General features: G+C 60.5%; 6 protein-coding genes and 1 non-coding gene across 7 annotated transcripts; 4 read left to right on the plus strand and 3 right to left on the minus strand.

Annotated features, from left to right (window-relative positions):
* Positions 1 to 3,139: 3,139 nt before the first annotated feature.
* PLICBS_008111 (uncharacterized protein) lies at positions 3,140 to 4,195 on the minus strand (the record flags this gene model as incomplete). Its single annotated transcript, XM_018324399.2, has 1 exon — positions 3,140 to 4,195. One exon carries the CDS (start codon positions 4,193 to 4,195, stop codon positions 3,140 to 3,142), a length of 1,056 nt encoding a protein of 351 aa, XP_018177578.2.
* Positions 4,196 to 4,454: 259 nt separating this feature from the next.
* PLICBS_008112 (uncharacterized protein) lies at positions 4,455 to 7,707 on the minus strand (the record flags this gene model as incomplete). The annotated part of the gene is made up of 7 exons (XM_018324398.2): positions 4,455 to 5,810; positions 5,859 to 6,194; positions 6,240 to 6,473; positions 6,521 to 7,162; positions 7,217 to 7,336; positions 7,392 to 7,643; positions 7,696 to 7,707. 7 exons carry the CDS (start codon positions 7,705 to 7,707, stop codon positions 4,455 to 4,457), a joined length of 2,952 nt encoding a protein of 983 aa, XP_018177577.2.
* A 1,145-nt stretch (positions 7,708 to 8,852) lies between these two features.
* PLICBS_008113 (uncharacterized protein) lies at positions 8,853 to 11,173 on the plus strand (the record flags this gene model as incomplete). Its single annotated transcript, XM_018324396.2, has 2 exons — positions 8,853 to 9,222; positions 9,273 to 11,173. 2 exons carry the CDS (start codon positions 8,853 to 8,855, stop codon positions 11,171 to 11,173), a joined length of 2,271 nt encoding a protein of 756 aa, XP_018177575.2.
* A 40-nt stretch (positions 11,174 to 11,213) lies between these two features.
* On the plus strand, positions 11,214 to 11,456 carry PLICBS_008114 (pro11 protein; the record flags this gene model as incomplete). The annotated part of the gene is made up of 1 exon (XM_065601324.1): positions 11,214 to 11,456. One exon carries the CDS (start codon positions 11,214 to 11,216, stop codon positions 11,454 to 11,456), a length of 243 nt encoding a protein of 80 aa, XP_065457396.1.
* Positions 11,457 to 11,787: 331 nt separating this feature from the next.
* PLICBS_008115 (uncharacterized protein) lies at positions 11,788 to 12,528 on the plus strand (the record flags this gene model as incomplete). Its single annotated transcript, XM_065601325.1, has 1 exon — positions 11,788 to 12,528. The coding sequence occupies one exon, from the start codon at positions 11,788 to 11,790 to the stop codon at positions 12,526 to 12,528; it is 741 nt and encodes a 246-aa protein (XP_065457397.1).
* A 316-nt stretch (positions 12,529 to 12,844) lies between these two features.
* PLICBS_008116 (uncharacterized protein) lies at positions 12,845 to 13,573 on the minus strand (the record flags this gene model as incomplete). Its single annotated transcript, XM_018324395.2, has 1 exon — positions 12,845 to 13,573. The coding sequence occupies one exon, from the start codon at positions 13,571 to 13,573 to the stop codon at positions 12,845 to 12,847; it is 729 nt and encodes a 242-aa protein (XP_018177574.2).
* A 483-nt stretch (positions 13,574 to 14,056) lies between these two features.
* PLICBS_008117 lies at positions 14,057 to 14,128 on the plus strand. The gene has a single exon. It is a non-coding gene; the product is annotated as a tRNA-Asp (tRNA).
* Positions 14,129 to 15,723: the final 1,595 nt, after the last annotated feature.

The following is a 15,723-nucleotide window of genomic DNA, read 5'->3' on the forward strand; positions in this document are numbered from 1 at the left end:
CTCGTTGGGGAAGCTGGCGGGCGGGAGAGCAAAGTTCCGGCGTTTCGTTGTCAAGAATAGAACCCCGTCTTCCCGCTTGCCTTGTTTGCACGTGGCGCGGGCTTCATGTTCGGTCTGGTAGAAAATGAACCCTGGACAAACGTTGATGATGTTTTGACTTGCCTGACTCAGTTCCCACAGACACCTCCCTCTCTAGGGAATTGTTCTGCCTCCGATGATGACGACAAAGTGTCGTTTGTTATGGTCCAGCCGTCCGCGACCCCTGCTAGTTCCGGTGAAGATCTCGCTCTCGCGCACATGTCCAAGAGGCCATTGCGCGGGGATTCTTGGGACAACTGGAAACCACATCGTGTCTTTCGATCATCCGGTGACCACAGTTGTGTAGACAGACCCCTCCGGTGATGTCGATGGATCTCAGTAATACCCTAGAAACGGTGACGGTGACGATCTCGCCTTTTAGCCAGGATGGTTTTGCAGATCAGGTCACCGGCTAAGGGTCCCGGACTGGAAGAGCACCGGCAAGTCGGGACGCAGTAGACCAACCGGGCGATTGCTGTGGACTCTGCACGCCCGTTTGGTGGCGACAATTCTGCCTGAAAGAGATGCTGGAGTGCCGCCCCGATAACACATCGGCCGAGCGCAGATATTCCCCGGCGATCGCCAGTCTCCTGTGTTCCTGGGGCGGGGAGCAAAAGGCCATCGTCGCTCTAGCACCCGGATAGTCGGGTCAGTCAGTCGGTCGTGCATGTCGCCATCTCCGACGTCGCCCGTGGCGTAGATGCGTCTACGAGTACGTACGCCACAGCTGACGAGCGAGACCCGCGGCGCAAGCGCTTCCACTGACGTCCCTGGTTGACAGACCTATTCACTGGCGACATGGCGGCGTTACAGTGCCAGTCCCTGACGCGGCCAGCGGCCTAAGATGGACAGGTGCTGTCGGGAGTCTTGTCTTTGCCAGGACGGGACGGGTCGCGGCTTGGCTGGTTGCATCGTCAAACGGCCTCGGCCGTCCGTCTTGTCACTCACGCTTTGACCCGTCTTGCCGGTGTCAATGTCAAAGGGTCAGTGTCAAGCGTCGCCCATCCGCACGCCTTGGCCCGTGGGTGCGGAAAACGACCGCCGTTGCCAATGGTCGACCGCCCACAGTCGATGCGTGGCACCGGCACCCGCTGATCTGCACTCGCGCAGACGTCAGGGACCCCATTTCACATGAATGGACGATGGGCGAGTTCCACCGTGCGGACGCAATCACGCAAGCTGCTCGAGATTCCCGAATTCGCCGATGTGTGTGGGGAGATTGGACGTGGAGATGTCGTGCCGAGGGTGCGTAGCGGGACGGGATGGAGGGTTGGACGGTCAAAGGGTCGACAACGACCGATGTTCGACAGGTGCCGTGCGAGACACGGCGCACGGAAGTAGACACTCTGGTGGGCGGCTGGTTGTAGATTTTATGAAGCGGAGAGACGGGCGGGAGCCCATGGTCTCTCCTTCAGGTCGCTCCTTCCTTCCTCGCTCGCTCGCAGTTGTCGAGGCAGGCACGAAACCAGAGTGCCGCCGCGTACCGAAGGTAGCTCGTCTCGGGATTGTCAGGGGTAGACACAGACATGAGAGGCGGATCGAAGAGGCTCGAGCAGGCAGGGCCGAGAAACGCAGGTACCGATCTCCATGCCGACTGTGCAGATGGAGCGGAGGAAACGGTCCTGCGGCTGGATGACCCTTGCAGGCAATCCTGCCCACTCCTGCAAGGCACGCAGTGTGGGCAGAGGAGTTTTTAACGGTGAGAAGCGGCCTGTGAGCGCAAGCAGCGAGGAGACGAACGAGGACGAGCACCCAGTGCCTTTGGCGATGCTCCAAGCCACGTGTCGGGGCACAGGTTAACGCTACGGAAGAAAATTTACGGCTGCATCAAGCGAACGCTAATGAGAGCAGTCTTCACAACACGACGAGCCATGTAGCTCGTGCAAAGCAACCCTCTTCTTCACGCCTGAGCAAGCCCAGGCCGCAATGAAAAGAGAAAAAAGGTACGCCTGTCAGACGTCCACCGACACCCACCCCGCCCGCGCGCCCGAAGGCAGACCGCAGACGGGGACGAGATCATCAAGAAGAAGCGGGCCGACAACAAAAGGTCGGGACCCCATCTCTCTATACAGCGGCCGCACAAGGCAGACCACCGCCATCCTTGCGGACAGAGCGAGAGGACCAGAAGAGTATTCACTCTAGGGCGTCGGGGATATGCACTCATCAACCAGGGTGGATTCTGTGGCTCTTGTAGGGAACCAAGAGAAGGTCGAATACTATAGAAATGATTCTCCTGCAGGCGGTTGTTAGCAACTGGACGCTCGAGTGATGCAGCGCAGGCGCTGTAGTAGTATGGGGGGCACATACTGAAGTATTGTCGACATGAAGAAAAAAGAAGAAAAGGAAACCGAAAGAGCGGCGGACGAGCTCGAGTTTTATACTACCTGTTGTGGGGCAGCGCCTGCCCTCACCGCCTAAAAGTTTTTGGGTGGCAGAAAATCTCTGCCGCGCGCGCGCCAGGGATCACTGACGGGAGGACCCTGGACGGGCCTGCCGTGGCTTCCACGATGCCCAGCAGAGAGCCAATCCGCCTGCAGCGCTCCACTGTGAGCGCCGCGGCACAGGGGCCTGTCAGTGGAGACGCCTGGCCATAGCTCCTCGAGTTGAGGCTCGCGGAACAGGATGAATGGATGGTTCACCGTGAGAAGCAAACTCGGCACGAGCAATTGTGGATGCAGCTTCATTTCCTGTCCGCCGCTTTGCAGGCATCAGGGTCGAGCGGTGAGAAATCTCTTCACCGACGAGTTTTCAGCCGTGATGGGCGCGCCCCAGCGACGCAATGCGTGATGGGGAACGTGGATGCTCTGGGCGCCTTGGAAGAGCAACGACCCGCCTGCTTCGCGCGACGTGAAGCGTTGCCCACGCCAAAAAATTGGCCTCGACCATGTCATAGGTTTTCTTCGGTCTGAATGCTGACGAGTCTGCGTGAAAGATGGCGCTATTGCTCGTGTTATCGTGCTATAGAAAGCATGCGCTTTGGCTGCGAGACTCAACGCCGGCACACGCCTCCAAGCCATCACCACCACATACGTCCATCATGAACATCCTTGCCGACCTGATCTTACTCCAGATACAGCTTCTCCCTCTCTATCCACGCTCGCACCTCCCCATCCACCATCCTCTCCAGCTCCTGGCCGTTGCGCTCCTTGACCGCCTCCCTCGCCCTCGAGCTGCTCACGCCCTCCATCCCGTCTCCCCTGTCCATCGAGACCACGTCCACCCTCCGCGCCCACTCGCCCCTCCCACCCACGGCATCCAACTTCCCATTCTCCAGCCCGCGCACGTACTCGCGCTGCTCCTCCAGCCCTCCCCACTCGTCGTCCGGCCGCGTCGAAACTCGCAGCCGGGCCGTGGCGAAGAATGGGTCCAGCGCTGCCTGCATCGCCGTCTCTTCCTTGTTGTGCCTGTCCGCCGCCGCTGTCCCAGCAGCCTCGCCACCCCCGTAGTACTTGGGGTTGAATATCCGTATCAGCGTGTCATAGCCCGCCAGGAAGACTTGCTCAGGAGCGTCGTGCGCCCCTCCGTAGAACCCACTGGCGTGGATGGCCCGCGCCTTGTCGTGAAAATACGGCATCGTCGTCACCGCCAGGTCCACTTTGAGTCCGGCTCCGTCCTCGCTGGCATGCGCCCCTCGGGCGCCCAGCACCGTTGATGCCTCTCGCCCGGCCTCGTCGCCCAGCAGCTCCCGCGCAAACCCCTCCATCATACACAACCGCACCGGAAACGACGCCGGCTTGGGCGCCTTGTCCGCGTTGTTCACCGCCAGCAGGAGCATCACCCGCGTCGCGCCACTCGCCCGCGCCTCCCCGCCCTTGGCGTCCCGCACCGCGGACCGCACCATTTGTGCGTGAGCCCTCGTGGGCGGGTTGAAGCTCGAGTCCAGCACGATCAGCCTGCGAACCGGGCCGCTCGCCCGCCGCGGCGCTGGCTCTGCGTCGACGACGCTGGGACTGCTGGCGGCGCTGGTGCTTGTGGCGGACGCGGAGCTGTATGGCAGGGTGCACAGCACTCGCAGCGGATCCCGCGACGATTGGAACGCCGTGAGCGACCGGGCGAAGAAGTCGACGAGCTGCCCCGGGTTTGGCCTCATGCTAGGCGGTGGCGGCGCTTGGCTCATTGTCTTTGATGACTTGATGGATGAGGGTGGTTTGAGGATGACGTTGCAATGTCCAGATCCAGACATCCGAACATGGATAGCGAGCGTGGGGCATCGCCGGCAGGAAGAGGATCGCGTATAATCCACGCCCGCATCACACTCATACTCCACGATTCAAGCGCAAAAATGATAATTCCAATGCCGACTGGTCTAGGTACTCATGGCCATCACGACATCATTGTACAAGGCAGCAAGCCAGTCTCGGCGCTACATGAGCCATCTACGCCTCCCCATTGTGCCCGTCCATGACTCCTCGAGAGAACCAGTCGGCAATCGTCGCAAACCTATCCTCGCTGTCCTCCAAAATTCCTTTGAACAGGTCGTGCTTCTCTGCGCTTTCCTTCTGTTGCTCCCGCATCTTGCGGATGACCTCGTTTCCGCCCGCGCACTGGGGGCATTCAACGTCGTCGCCTTCGCTCGCCCCTCCGCGGAGACACCTCTGGTGAAAGCTATGCTTGCACAGGAAATGCACCGCCGGGAGGTCGAGTCCTTGCCCACAGTCCGCGCACCGCGTGGCTTGGAAAACGGCCGGCTTGGTGCCCAGGTCCGCCAGCTCGGTCCGCCGCTTCTCCGTGTCAGTCCGCAGGGTATCAATGCGGTGTTTGTTTTGCGTAATCTCCCTCCGCTCCCTCGAGATTGTCTCATTCAGGTATGGCTTGACCATGCCCATAGTTGCCACGCCTCCTCCAGATGATTGCCCCACGAGGGTTTGGATGACCTGTAGCGGCGCCATGAGCCCGTCCTTGTCAATCTTGGATAGGATGGCCTCCAGCTCGTCCGACCCAGCCTCTTCCAGCACCCGAGAATCGGACGTGAGATACGCCAGAGCCGCCGGGTACAATTGCGGTTCCTCGGGCCCGTACTTCTTCAGTGCCTTCAACGCACCCCTCGTATCCTTGGCTGATGTGTATGACCGGAAGATGTCGAACAACAGGCCAGCCTGCTCCTTGACCAAGACTGTGCCGTCGCGAAAGTCAGACAAGTGCGATAGTAGCAGAACGTTCGAGCTCTCCATAGGCACATGCTCTCCTTCGATCAGCTTCTTCGCCTTGGCCTCCCATTCCTCTCTGTGCTGCTGTCCCTTCTTCTCGGTTGACTTGTACAAGTACATCTCGAACAGTGTGGTGTAGAGCTCTGTCCTGTCGGACGTTGTGAGATCTTGTTCCTCCAGACACGCTTCTAGAAAGACGATGAACTCATCAGGGTGATCGATGAAGGATGAAAATGCCGTCCGCGGCGGGGGTGGCTTGTACTTTGGCGGCGGATAGTCGTCCTCATTCAGCGACTCCATCGCGTCGGGAATCGCATTTCTCCCTGTTCCTGGCGTTCCAGGGCTCGCTATAGAAGATGTGTTCATGTAGGGCAGAGGGAGGAGGTTGGATAGGTTTTGCACGGCGCTCGCTGCGCCGGCAGCAAAGCCGCCAGTCGAGATTGGCGTCTCGCCGTCCTGCGGGATAACGGGCACTGTTCGTTTCGGTCTATACTTGCCCGTATAGTAGTCCACAAACACCCTGGTCGCGTCCTTGGGACAGTGCTCGATGAGCACGCGGGCGTATTTCTGGAGGCAAGGATAGGCCTGCGGGAGTCAGCAATGGTACCTGGCAATCACAGCTCAAGCACTCACAACTTCGGGGTCCTGTCGCCAGATGTAGTCGAGTGCCTCATCGTAGCTCTTGGAGTCTTCGATTAGAATGTCAACCACCAGCTCCGTCTCACCATGTCGCTTGGCAAGGTATGCTGCCTGCTCGTAGTAGCCTCCTTGACGGCACATGGCGATGGCCGTGTCCAGGTCAAACTTGAGGTCGCCTGGTGACTTGATGAACTTTTCCAATTTGTCAATGTCCTTGAGTTTGGCATAGCAGTTGAGGAGCAGTGTTGTGTGATCGGCCGTTGCCTTCCTATGCTCGTGAAGCTGCTCCAGATACTGAATGAGGTTGTGTATCCGTTGCGTATCGAGAAACTATTTTGTCAGCAGAGCCGGCATATGGCGCCGGGCGTAACGTACTTTGCGAATAACTTGCGACGGCTCCGTAGTGTCGATGGCACGGATGTACTGGACCATGGCCCCGTCGTAATCGGCTTTCTGGTATAGGTGATCGCCGAACTTCCGGTAGATGAGGCTCTGCTGCTGATTGTCCAAGCCCGAGTTCTGGGCCAGCTCGATCGCAAGCGGGAACATATTTCTCTGGTACAGCATCTCCAACCTCTGCTGCAAAGCCTTTTCGTGATAGCGGTGGACCTGATTTATCAGCTCACGCACTCATGGAACTGACTTGGCCAACTTACCTTGCCCTCTACACTGACGGTAAACAGGTCGCCCCAAACTTCGAAAATGAAGCGGACAGGCGATATCAGGGTTTCTGTGTGTGAAATGACACGCAGGTCTGGCTCCAGGATGACAAAGGACGACGCGTTGAAGAGTGCTTCCGTGGCTCCACCACCAAAGCGCCGCCTCATGGCTTCCGGATCCCTCCCATTGGCGCCCGACGACGGACACGCCAGCGCAATGTAGTTCTGGTAGATAGATATCATGCTCTTGGGCGACTCATAGGCCTTGGGTGGGCCGCGTCCGTCCAGCGAGTATGTGTATATTGCGTCCTCCCGGGCCACAACGACGTCGCCGGTATTTGGGTCGAGGGTCATGCATCCGACAGCGCATCCTGAATCTTCGACAGTCTTTGGCGGGAGCCCTTGACCCCTGCGCGAAAGGCCCAGCTTAATGATTCTTGACGTGGTGGAGACGAAGAGCGTGGTGAGTTTCTCGTCTGTCGCGAGCTGCACACCCGTCACGGGCTCTTCGGACTCGAACACTATGCGCTGCTTTGTTCCGAGATCGTGGATGAGGTCGCCGCGCAGGACGGTGACGGCGCCGTTCCCGAAGCCGACGGCGATCTGCGAAAGGTCGTGGGATGCGGCAAAGGCTGATATCTACCGTCTTGTCAGCGCACGTACAGAGGCGTCTACGGTATCGCTGCCGCCTACCGGGAACTGTCGGCGTCCGTTGTTGATGGTGAGGGTGCTGAGGCAGGTGGGCATGTTGGTCTTCTTGACGAGCTTGTCCAGAGCCCACGCCTTCAGCACAGGTTCGCTACTGAGGTCCTCCTTTTCAGAGTCAGTATAGCCGAATTCACCGCAGCCTTCGAGTGCGCGAGCTTACCGCGACCGTCACCAGGACACTGGTGCCCTCGACCTGGCGCATGTGGGTGACCCTTCCCGACTCGTGCGCCTGAAAGCGGCGCACCACCTTCCAGCTCTTGCCGATGATGCTGACAGAGCCATCGTTGGATCCCACGAACAGGCTGTCGGAGCCCGCGCAGACGCTAGATATCTCGTTGCTGTCGAAGAGCTGACGGGCGTCGTCATCGGCGAAGGAGACAGGAGCGACGTCGAAGAAGTCGAACGACTTCCACTGTCGCTGGGTAAGTCAAATGGGCAGAAGGACGTATGCGAGGACAACGTACCGAGATGGCCATCTTGCCGCATCGAAGCGGCGTTGCTCGCTTGGTGATGAAGGTCAGCTGCTCGGGTGGTGCTCGGCGGAGCTGTCGCAGCTGTGATGACGATGGTGGGGATGCTTTGGAGCTCGGTGCCTGCCGAGTGAGTACCTAGGCAGGCGTTCACTGGCGGGAGCCTCGCGTGTCGGGGGCGGGTCTAGCCCAGTCAGCACCGACTCGAACGGGAGTCTTTATACGCCCGAACGGCGCATGCAAGTCAATTGAAATGCTGTAGGGGTTATGCAGTGCTCTGGGCAATTGGGCTTTTCACGTTTCTGATGTTCGAAGGCCCTGGGGCAAGGATCGCGTGTGATCGAGGGGGTCCACGGCTACAGTGAATGAGGCCCTGGGTGCGTCCAGTGCAGCTCAAGGTAGCCGTGCCAGGGACAGCTTCAGCGCGTCTCGCTCCACGACGGCCTTCCAGGTGGTTGTAATACATGGCACTCCGTACAGCCACATCGCTGTTCCAGGCGCCATCTTTGTTCTGTTGCAGTTGTGCCTCTTCCAGCGCGGAAACTTGCCGTGCCATCCGGCTGTCCTTAGCTATTGAATGTCCACCTCTTCGAGCCGCCCGTGGCCTTGCACCAGTTGGCCTGACGTGTGGTAACGGGAGATGGGTGAAGCCGCCTCAGGCGCTGTGAGGCCCCTGCTAGGCCCCTCTCGCGGTGATAGCTCCAGGGGCTCGGGAGGGTTGATGCCTGATGGCCTCACGAAACGTCGCGCGCGTTGATTGGCCACGCGTGCTCTAGCAGCCCCATCACAGCACGGCACAGCACAGCACAATCAGTGAGTGGACACCAGCCCAGCAGAGCCAGGCACGGGGACACAACCTGCTGTTGGAGCTCCATCCATCCATCTGTTGAGGCCGTCCGTCCATCACCACCTTCGAGTCGGACAGACGCCATCCGCGATCCCGCGATCCTACCACCCGCGGACCTCGGGCATCACGCGCGCAGCCAGCTTGTCCGCACCCGCCCCGTCGACACGCTCGAGACACTTGCCGCGGCCTCTGTCGCCCGCCTGGAGAGCTGCTCGGCTCCAAGCACCCCTGGCCCTTCGCCTCCCAGTCCCCGACGGCTGGCCTCTCCATGAGCTCGGCCCCGTGACCGAGGAGGCGCGCCACGATGGGCCCCAATGTTGGAAACGGCATGATCGGGATGGAGATGGGCATGGGAATGCACCCCAACGGTGCCAACCAGCCCCAGGCCACCGAGTACACGCTCCAGGGCGTCATGCGGTTTCTACAGACCGAATGGCACCGTCACGAGCGCGATCGCAATGCCTGGGAGATTGAGAAGCAGGAAATGAAGGGCCGCATCGCCAGCCTCGAAGGCCAGGCTCGCCGCGCCGATGCCACGCAAAAGGCGCTCAAGAAATACGTGTCCATCCTCGAGCGCAAGGTCAAGGAGCAGGCCGCGCAGATCAAGGGCACGCCCGTCAAGAACGACGATGCGACGAGCGAACGCGCCGCTAAGATCCAGGAGAAGCTTAGATGTACCGCAACCCACGTTCTCACTCACGCAATGGTGCTGACGCTTCCCTAGCATCCTTGGACAAGCATTCGGTGCCTGGAGCCGACGAGGACGTCCAGGTCCCCAGATCCGACGACGACACGCAACGAAACGACCTCAAGACTTATCTCGACCAATGTCAGGCGGAGTTCATGTACCTCATGGTCACTCCCGCGAACCCCCAGCCGCCCCGCGAGTCGCCGCCGCTGCCGATGATCGAGGACCTCCGAGAAGCCGAAGGGTTTGGCATGCCCGGCCCGCAACCGATGGAGCGGCAATTTCAGCTCCAGCGGCCGGCTCCAAGCCACGGTCAAGACATGAACGCGATGAACGCGCGCGCGCACCAGGTCCCCAACGCCCTATCGCAGATGCAGCAACAGTCTCAGGGTTATGCCAAGCCCGACATGCAGCCTCAGCCGATGATGCGAGCCGCCAACGAACAACAGGCCGCCATGTTCTCTAGCTCTAATGAATGGCAAGGCCCGGTTTCTGTGACGACGCGCTCCATTGACGAGAACATGCCGGGACCAAATCACGCTGCTGAAGCGCTCGGCGGCGTTGACGATTCTGCCGAGCTGAGAGAAAAGCCTCCTGCTGCCCCTGAGCCCGATGGTTGGGAATTCCCCGAAGGTGCATTCCCCGAGCCGGGCACAGCCCAGCAGCAATCGTCTGCGCCTTCGTCGACAAACCGACCCGACACGGACGCGTTCCCGAACGCCGAATACCTGCCCAAATCGCCGAACCGAGTCCCCAGCGGTCATCGAAGAAAGAGCTCAATGTCTAGGAGACGGAGTGGCGAGCATGAGCTGGCCCTAAACGCCAGTCAAAAGGCCGACGGCAGCACGTTCAAGCTGCGGTTCGGACTGCGCGGCCATCTCGATACCGTGCGGACGGTGATCTTCTCGGGCGGCGGCAGCCCGGGAGAGCCTGAGATTTGCACGGCCGGCGACGACGGCATGATCAAGCGCTTCCACATCCCGCGCCTCGACAGCCACGCCGGGTCACTCAATGCCGCATCGGACCTCGACGTCATTGCCAATTTCACACACCGCGGGCATACCGGCTCCGTCTTGTCGTTGACGTCGTGGTCACCGTCTCCCAACTTTTCTACCGGCGGCCGCGCGCAAGGCGATGGATGGATATTCTCCGGAGGCCAGGACGCGACGATCCGAGTCTGGGAACGCGGGCGTGTGGACCCCAAGGCGACGCTAGAGGGCCACACCGACGCTGTTTGGGCGCTCTGTGTCCTGCCTACAACCTTGGGCAACGTCTTTGGCAACTCCAGCCACTACGGCAGCGCGGACCGGATACTCCTCGTTTCCGGGGCGGCAGACGGGACGGTGCGGCTCTGGTCCGTCAGCGCCCCTCCGCAGCTCAGCTCTCCGCAGCCTGGGTCGAACCGGAGCATGTCTGGGCGCGGCGGGCGCGTCCGCGGCAACTCGATGAGTTCCGGCAGCGGCTTCTCCAATTCTCCCCAGCCGACGGTGTCGTCCAACTCGCCCTTCCACCACACGCTGGTGCATGTCATCTCGAGGTCGGATGGCTCTCAGGCTAGCCCCACGTGCATCACGCCACTCGGCAGCTCTGGCGAGACGTTTGTGGTCGCATACGCCGATGCCGCCGTCGTCGTCTACGACACGAGGAGCGGTGAGCAGGTGGGCCAGATGGACAGCATGGAGACGTCGGACGGGTCGATGAAGACGGGCGTCAACGCGGTCGTTGCGACGACGATCGGGCTGGATCAAGGAAGCCCACACCATCCCAACACCATTGGCGGCGAGGACGAGGCCGGGGCCGGGGGGCCGACGGGCGGACGGTCGATGGCGGGGTCGGGCGTGGAGGGGACAATCATCTCTGGGCACGAAGACCGTTTTATCCGGTTCTTCGACGCCAACAGCGGTACGTGGAACGAGCGCGAGGCTTTCCTTATCTGAGCACCACTAACGCAGGCCATCAGGGCAATGTACGTACAACATGCTGGCGCATCCCGACGCCATCTCGAGCCTGTCGCTGAGCCCCGACGGGCGAGAGCTGGTGAGCGCCGGACACGACGCGTCGCTGCGGTTCTGGAGCCTGGAGAAGCGGTCATGCACGCAGGAGATGACGAGCCACCGGGTGATGCGGGGCGAAGGAGTGTGCTCTTGCGTCTGGAGCCAGGACGGCAAGTGGGTGGTGAGCGGCGGAGGCGACGGCGTGGTCAAGGTGTTTGCGCGATAGCAGCCGCGAGGCGAGAGGGGGCGCTGCGTGACGACATTACGGACCGTGCAAGAGCACCGTGTTATATTATGTATACGGACGGATTATCATGCTACTACGTCGATACCCGGCAAAGCATCCTGCCCGGCGCGCAATGACTGGCTGCGAGTTTGAGCCGCATGGAAAATGGTTAGCGGGCTGACGATCTGCCGCTGTCTGAGTCAATTTGCGAACTTGAACCGCGCGAACCGAATGCATAACGAGTCTGTGCATTGACAACGCCCCATCGTCAACGTGAAACAAGCCTTGGCCGGCGACCTTGGTCAGCAAGCAAGCAAACAAGCAAGCAAGCATGATTTATCTCGGCGGAGGCGGTTCCGAGCACGACGAGTCGCGCGTGTGGGACGCTGCGTTCCACCCGGGCCAGCGCATCGTCGTCTGGCCACAAGCCCAGCCGGCGCACCGATGGGCGGGCACCCTGTCGTGGGTACAGACCGCGTTGACGGCCCGAGGGTCCTCACCGGACGCTGTGACGCTCGGCACGGAGGCCCTAGGGCCGGACCACGGGCTCGCGACGGCAGACGCGCTGGTCATCCCCGGGGGCAACACGTTCACCCTCCTCGCGCACCTGCGCCAACACGACCTCCTCCCACGGGTGAGGGCGTTTCTATCGCGCGGGGGGGTCGTCTACGGCGGGAGCGCGGGCGCGGTCATCATGGGCCGGGACGTGGGCGTGGTGGAAGGCCCGGCGGAGGAAGGGCTGGACGAGAACCGCGAGGGGATGGGACGCGATTTGCTGGACGCGCTGGACGCGCTGGGCGGGTGCGTGGTGTTTCCGCATTACGACGGGGGGGCGCGGTGGGAGCGGCACTGCGGGTCGTGGGCGCGGGAGCGGGGCGTGACGGTGCTGGGGATCCCGGAGAGGGGAGGGCTGGTGGTGGATGTGGATGTGGATGAGCGGGAGGCGGGCGGGTGGGCGGAGAGCGTCGGGCCGGAGGAGGTGAGGATCTTTGGGAGGGATGGGAGCGTGAGGATGTGGCCGGACGGCGTGAGGATGGGACTGCGGGAGTTGGGAGCTGAGGAGGGAAAGTGAAGCTACCGGTGATGTGGGTCGAGCGCAATACACGGGTGCAGCTGATGGTGACGGGCGTGATGTTTTTATTACTGTCTACTCCAAAAAAAAAAGGACAAATACAGGTGCAAGACAACCTCGGCTTGTGTATGCCCATCAACTCGTCCCCCCAAGCTCCCGCGATAGTTCAAGCAACGTCGTCGGCTGTGTTGGTTCCCCCCATCCCGACGTCTCATATCCTCCATGAGGGAGTCAGACGTAGCCGTCGCTGGATGAGGCGGCGTCGGAGTAATACGCGGACTCGTCTGGGCCAACTTCGACACCATCAGCCTTGCAACTAGACCAACACGTCCAGCAGGGAAGACTCACACGGAAAACTCGCAGCTTCGTTTAAGAAGAAGCTAGGGTAGAGATGATACGGGAAGGCGTCGTCATGTTGTTGAAACGCAGGCAAGACGATCTTGTCGTACCAGTCTTTCTCGTTGTTCTTCATGAGCTCGTCCCATTTCCACTTGCCAACAATCTCTTCCGGCGTGACTTCCCATAAGCAAACGTAGTGGTTTTCATAGAAGTCGTCGTTTGAATGACCATATGGATTCTCGATTCCGTAGTGCTCCATTTCAGCCCCGACATCCAGAACAGGTAGTCGTTTTGCCTCGCGAACGCCAGGATTTATGGCGACGAGCGTATGGGGGCCTCGATTTATCCCATTCGTATCCCGGTCCTCTGCAAGCTCTTTGATCGCCTGTGGTAAGCTTGTAAAGGAAATGTATGGCGTGTCCACCCATTTAGCGTTATCGACGTGGATCTCCAGGGACTCCCTCCGCGACTCGAGTGTGCAGAGTCGTTGCCGAGGGGCCCTTGCTAGCATGCGGCCACTCTTGTCCGGCTGGCTCCCGGACTTCTCGTCCCATAGGCGAAGCAAAGGTAGGTCGGTCGGTGGCTGTTGATCGGGCGTCAACCACGAACGCACATCCTCTTCCCAATCCGCTGGATCACCGCCGTCTGTTTCGGGCTGCAACAGCTCGTGCACGGTGTCCGCATCCAGTGGTTCTCGCCCAGGCATCGTCGCAGTGGTTGTGTATTGTCAGAGCGGGGTGCTCATGAGTTTCTGCCTGGAGTCCTGCGAGACGATATGCATATTGCAGCCGCAGGTCACGCGGGCCATCTGCACGGCCAATCTCAGCTGTCCCTGTCCATTGCCACAGATTGTGTACATGATACATCCGTCGGGCACTCAATGTGCAGCAGGTCCAAGAGACGATTCGTTTCTGGCCACACGGAAACTAAACACTACTGGGACAATATAGATATAACAGCAATAGCGAGATCAATCGGGAGATCAGACCTAGACACAGACTTCCGCCGTTGGGGACGTGATGCCTTCATTTATCTCGTTGATGAAGAGTGCAGGGTAGCTTACTGCGTTGGCCGACAAAACGCGATGTCGTGCGTCTTGGTGCGAAACGCGCCTTGTGGGGCATATATACGGCAATAAGGCAGCTCCAATCACAACACCCACTACGACGGCTGAAAACAGCTGTTCGAGTCTTCCGTAGTATAGTGGTCAGTATGCAAGCTTGTCACGCTTGAGACCCGGGTTCAATTCCCGGCGGGAGAGATCATCTGATCTTGATTCTTTTTTTCTTCCTTTTTGTCATCTTTTTTGTCATTTCCAACGTTTGATAGATGTGTTATTTTTGGATGCAGTGCACGTTCGCAGCGGGCGATCACTGGGGTACTGTGATTATAACATTGCGAATTTGTGCTGGTTTGTTTGAGGTGCCTGCCGTCTGCTCGCGTCGCGTGCCTTCTTCCCCCAAGTGGTGGGTTTCCACAGCGACTCGGCGCCTCCAAAAGGCAGCCAAGGTGAAAACCCGACCCGGCACGACACGACACGACAAGTCGCAGACACATACAGCGCAACGTCCGCCCACTTGCCGAGCGCTACTAGTATGTTGCTACGGAGCGCAGTGATGGAACACGTATCGTACGGAGCGCATACGACGACAGTGCTGCTGCTGGACACGGACGCCAAGCCAACAGCGCCGAGGACGCGGCCGGGGCGTTCGCCATGCAAATAAAAGGAGACAGAACAAAACAGAGCACAACAGTCCGACGGCCCGCTGGTGCTCACGCGGTGCTGTCCTCTGGCGCGCCGAGGCCACAGCACCCTGAATGATGATTGACGAGCCTGTGATGAGCCCCCTGCGGGCAGACGCTCCATGTTAGCGACGGAAACCTAGAGGAGGCCCAGCAGGCGTCTGCAGTCTCCAGGGGGCGCGTCGCGCGGCGCCTCTTGGCAGGCCAGGGCCGGCGGCAGCGGCTGCGGCTGGGTGCTGTAACTTGCTGCTGGAGGGGCTTGCAGGCTGGGGCCAGCCGGTGCCGTTTGATCCGGGGAGCCAAGTACGCGCGGCCTCTGGGGGGCGTGTCTGTCCGTATCAATTTTGCCATTCTCCTCCATCGGGCTGTCTGCTATCACTTGCGCGCGTGTGTCGTGAGTCGCATCGCGCGATTTCCAGGTTCAGCTGCGTTGGGCGACGACTACAATGACCTACCTTATGTTTCGGCGAGTCGCAGCATGGCGTGGTGCACCGTCTGATGTCAGCCGTCGTGTTTGCTCTTGGCGGGCTGGCTGGCGCACGGCCACGACTAGCTGACCTGGATCCGGTACAGCACTGCGCCTAGCAAGCAAGCAAGCAAGCCCCGGCCAGGATTGACGAGACGGGATGGAATGAATGGGTGATGTCGGCGGACGGAGATTAGCTGCTGCGACTGGGCCGACGTGTGCGTCTGCAGCGCGCCCGCATCGGTGTCGGTGGTGTTGGTGCCGTCGTCGCCAGCGAGCACACGTCAGTCGGGTTCCATGCAGAAGGGGGTTTCCAGCACCAGCCACAGCGGTCGTCGGAAACGCCCACTGTCGGAGCCGGATTCGTCGTGGCCAGCCGGCCCGCCGCCGAGGGGGAGGCAGGCAGAGCACTCATCGCAGGGTTGCATGGGGCCGCATCTCGCGACCGGCGCCCGCTCTCTTTGGAGACCGGGGTTGGAGGGATGAGGCTGATGGGGCCAGCCACCTGCCACCGTGGGTGCTGTTGTGCTGCCCAGACCAGGTCGGTGCGGTTGGCTTGCTCGCAAGCGGCGGCTGATGATGCGGCGCAGTGCCGTTGTTCCGGACGCCGCTGACTTACAGGAGCGTGCGCGTCCTATACTACTCCA

The sequence above is a fragment of the Purpureocillium lilacinum genome (assembly GCF_023168085.1).
Source record: "Purpureocillium lilacinum CBS 284.36 DNA, scaffold_6, whole genome shotgun sequence".
NCBI lineage: Eukaryota > Fungi > Ascomycota > Sordariomycetes > Hypocreales > Ophiocordycipitaceae > Purpureocillium > Purpureocillium lilacinum.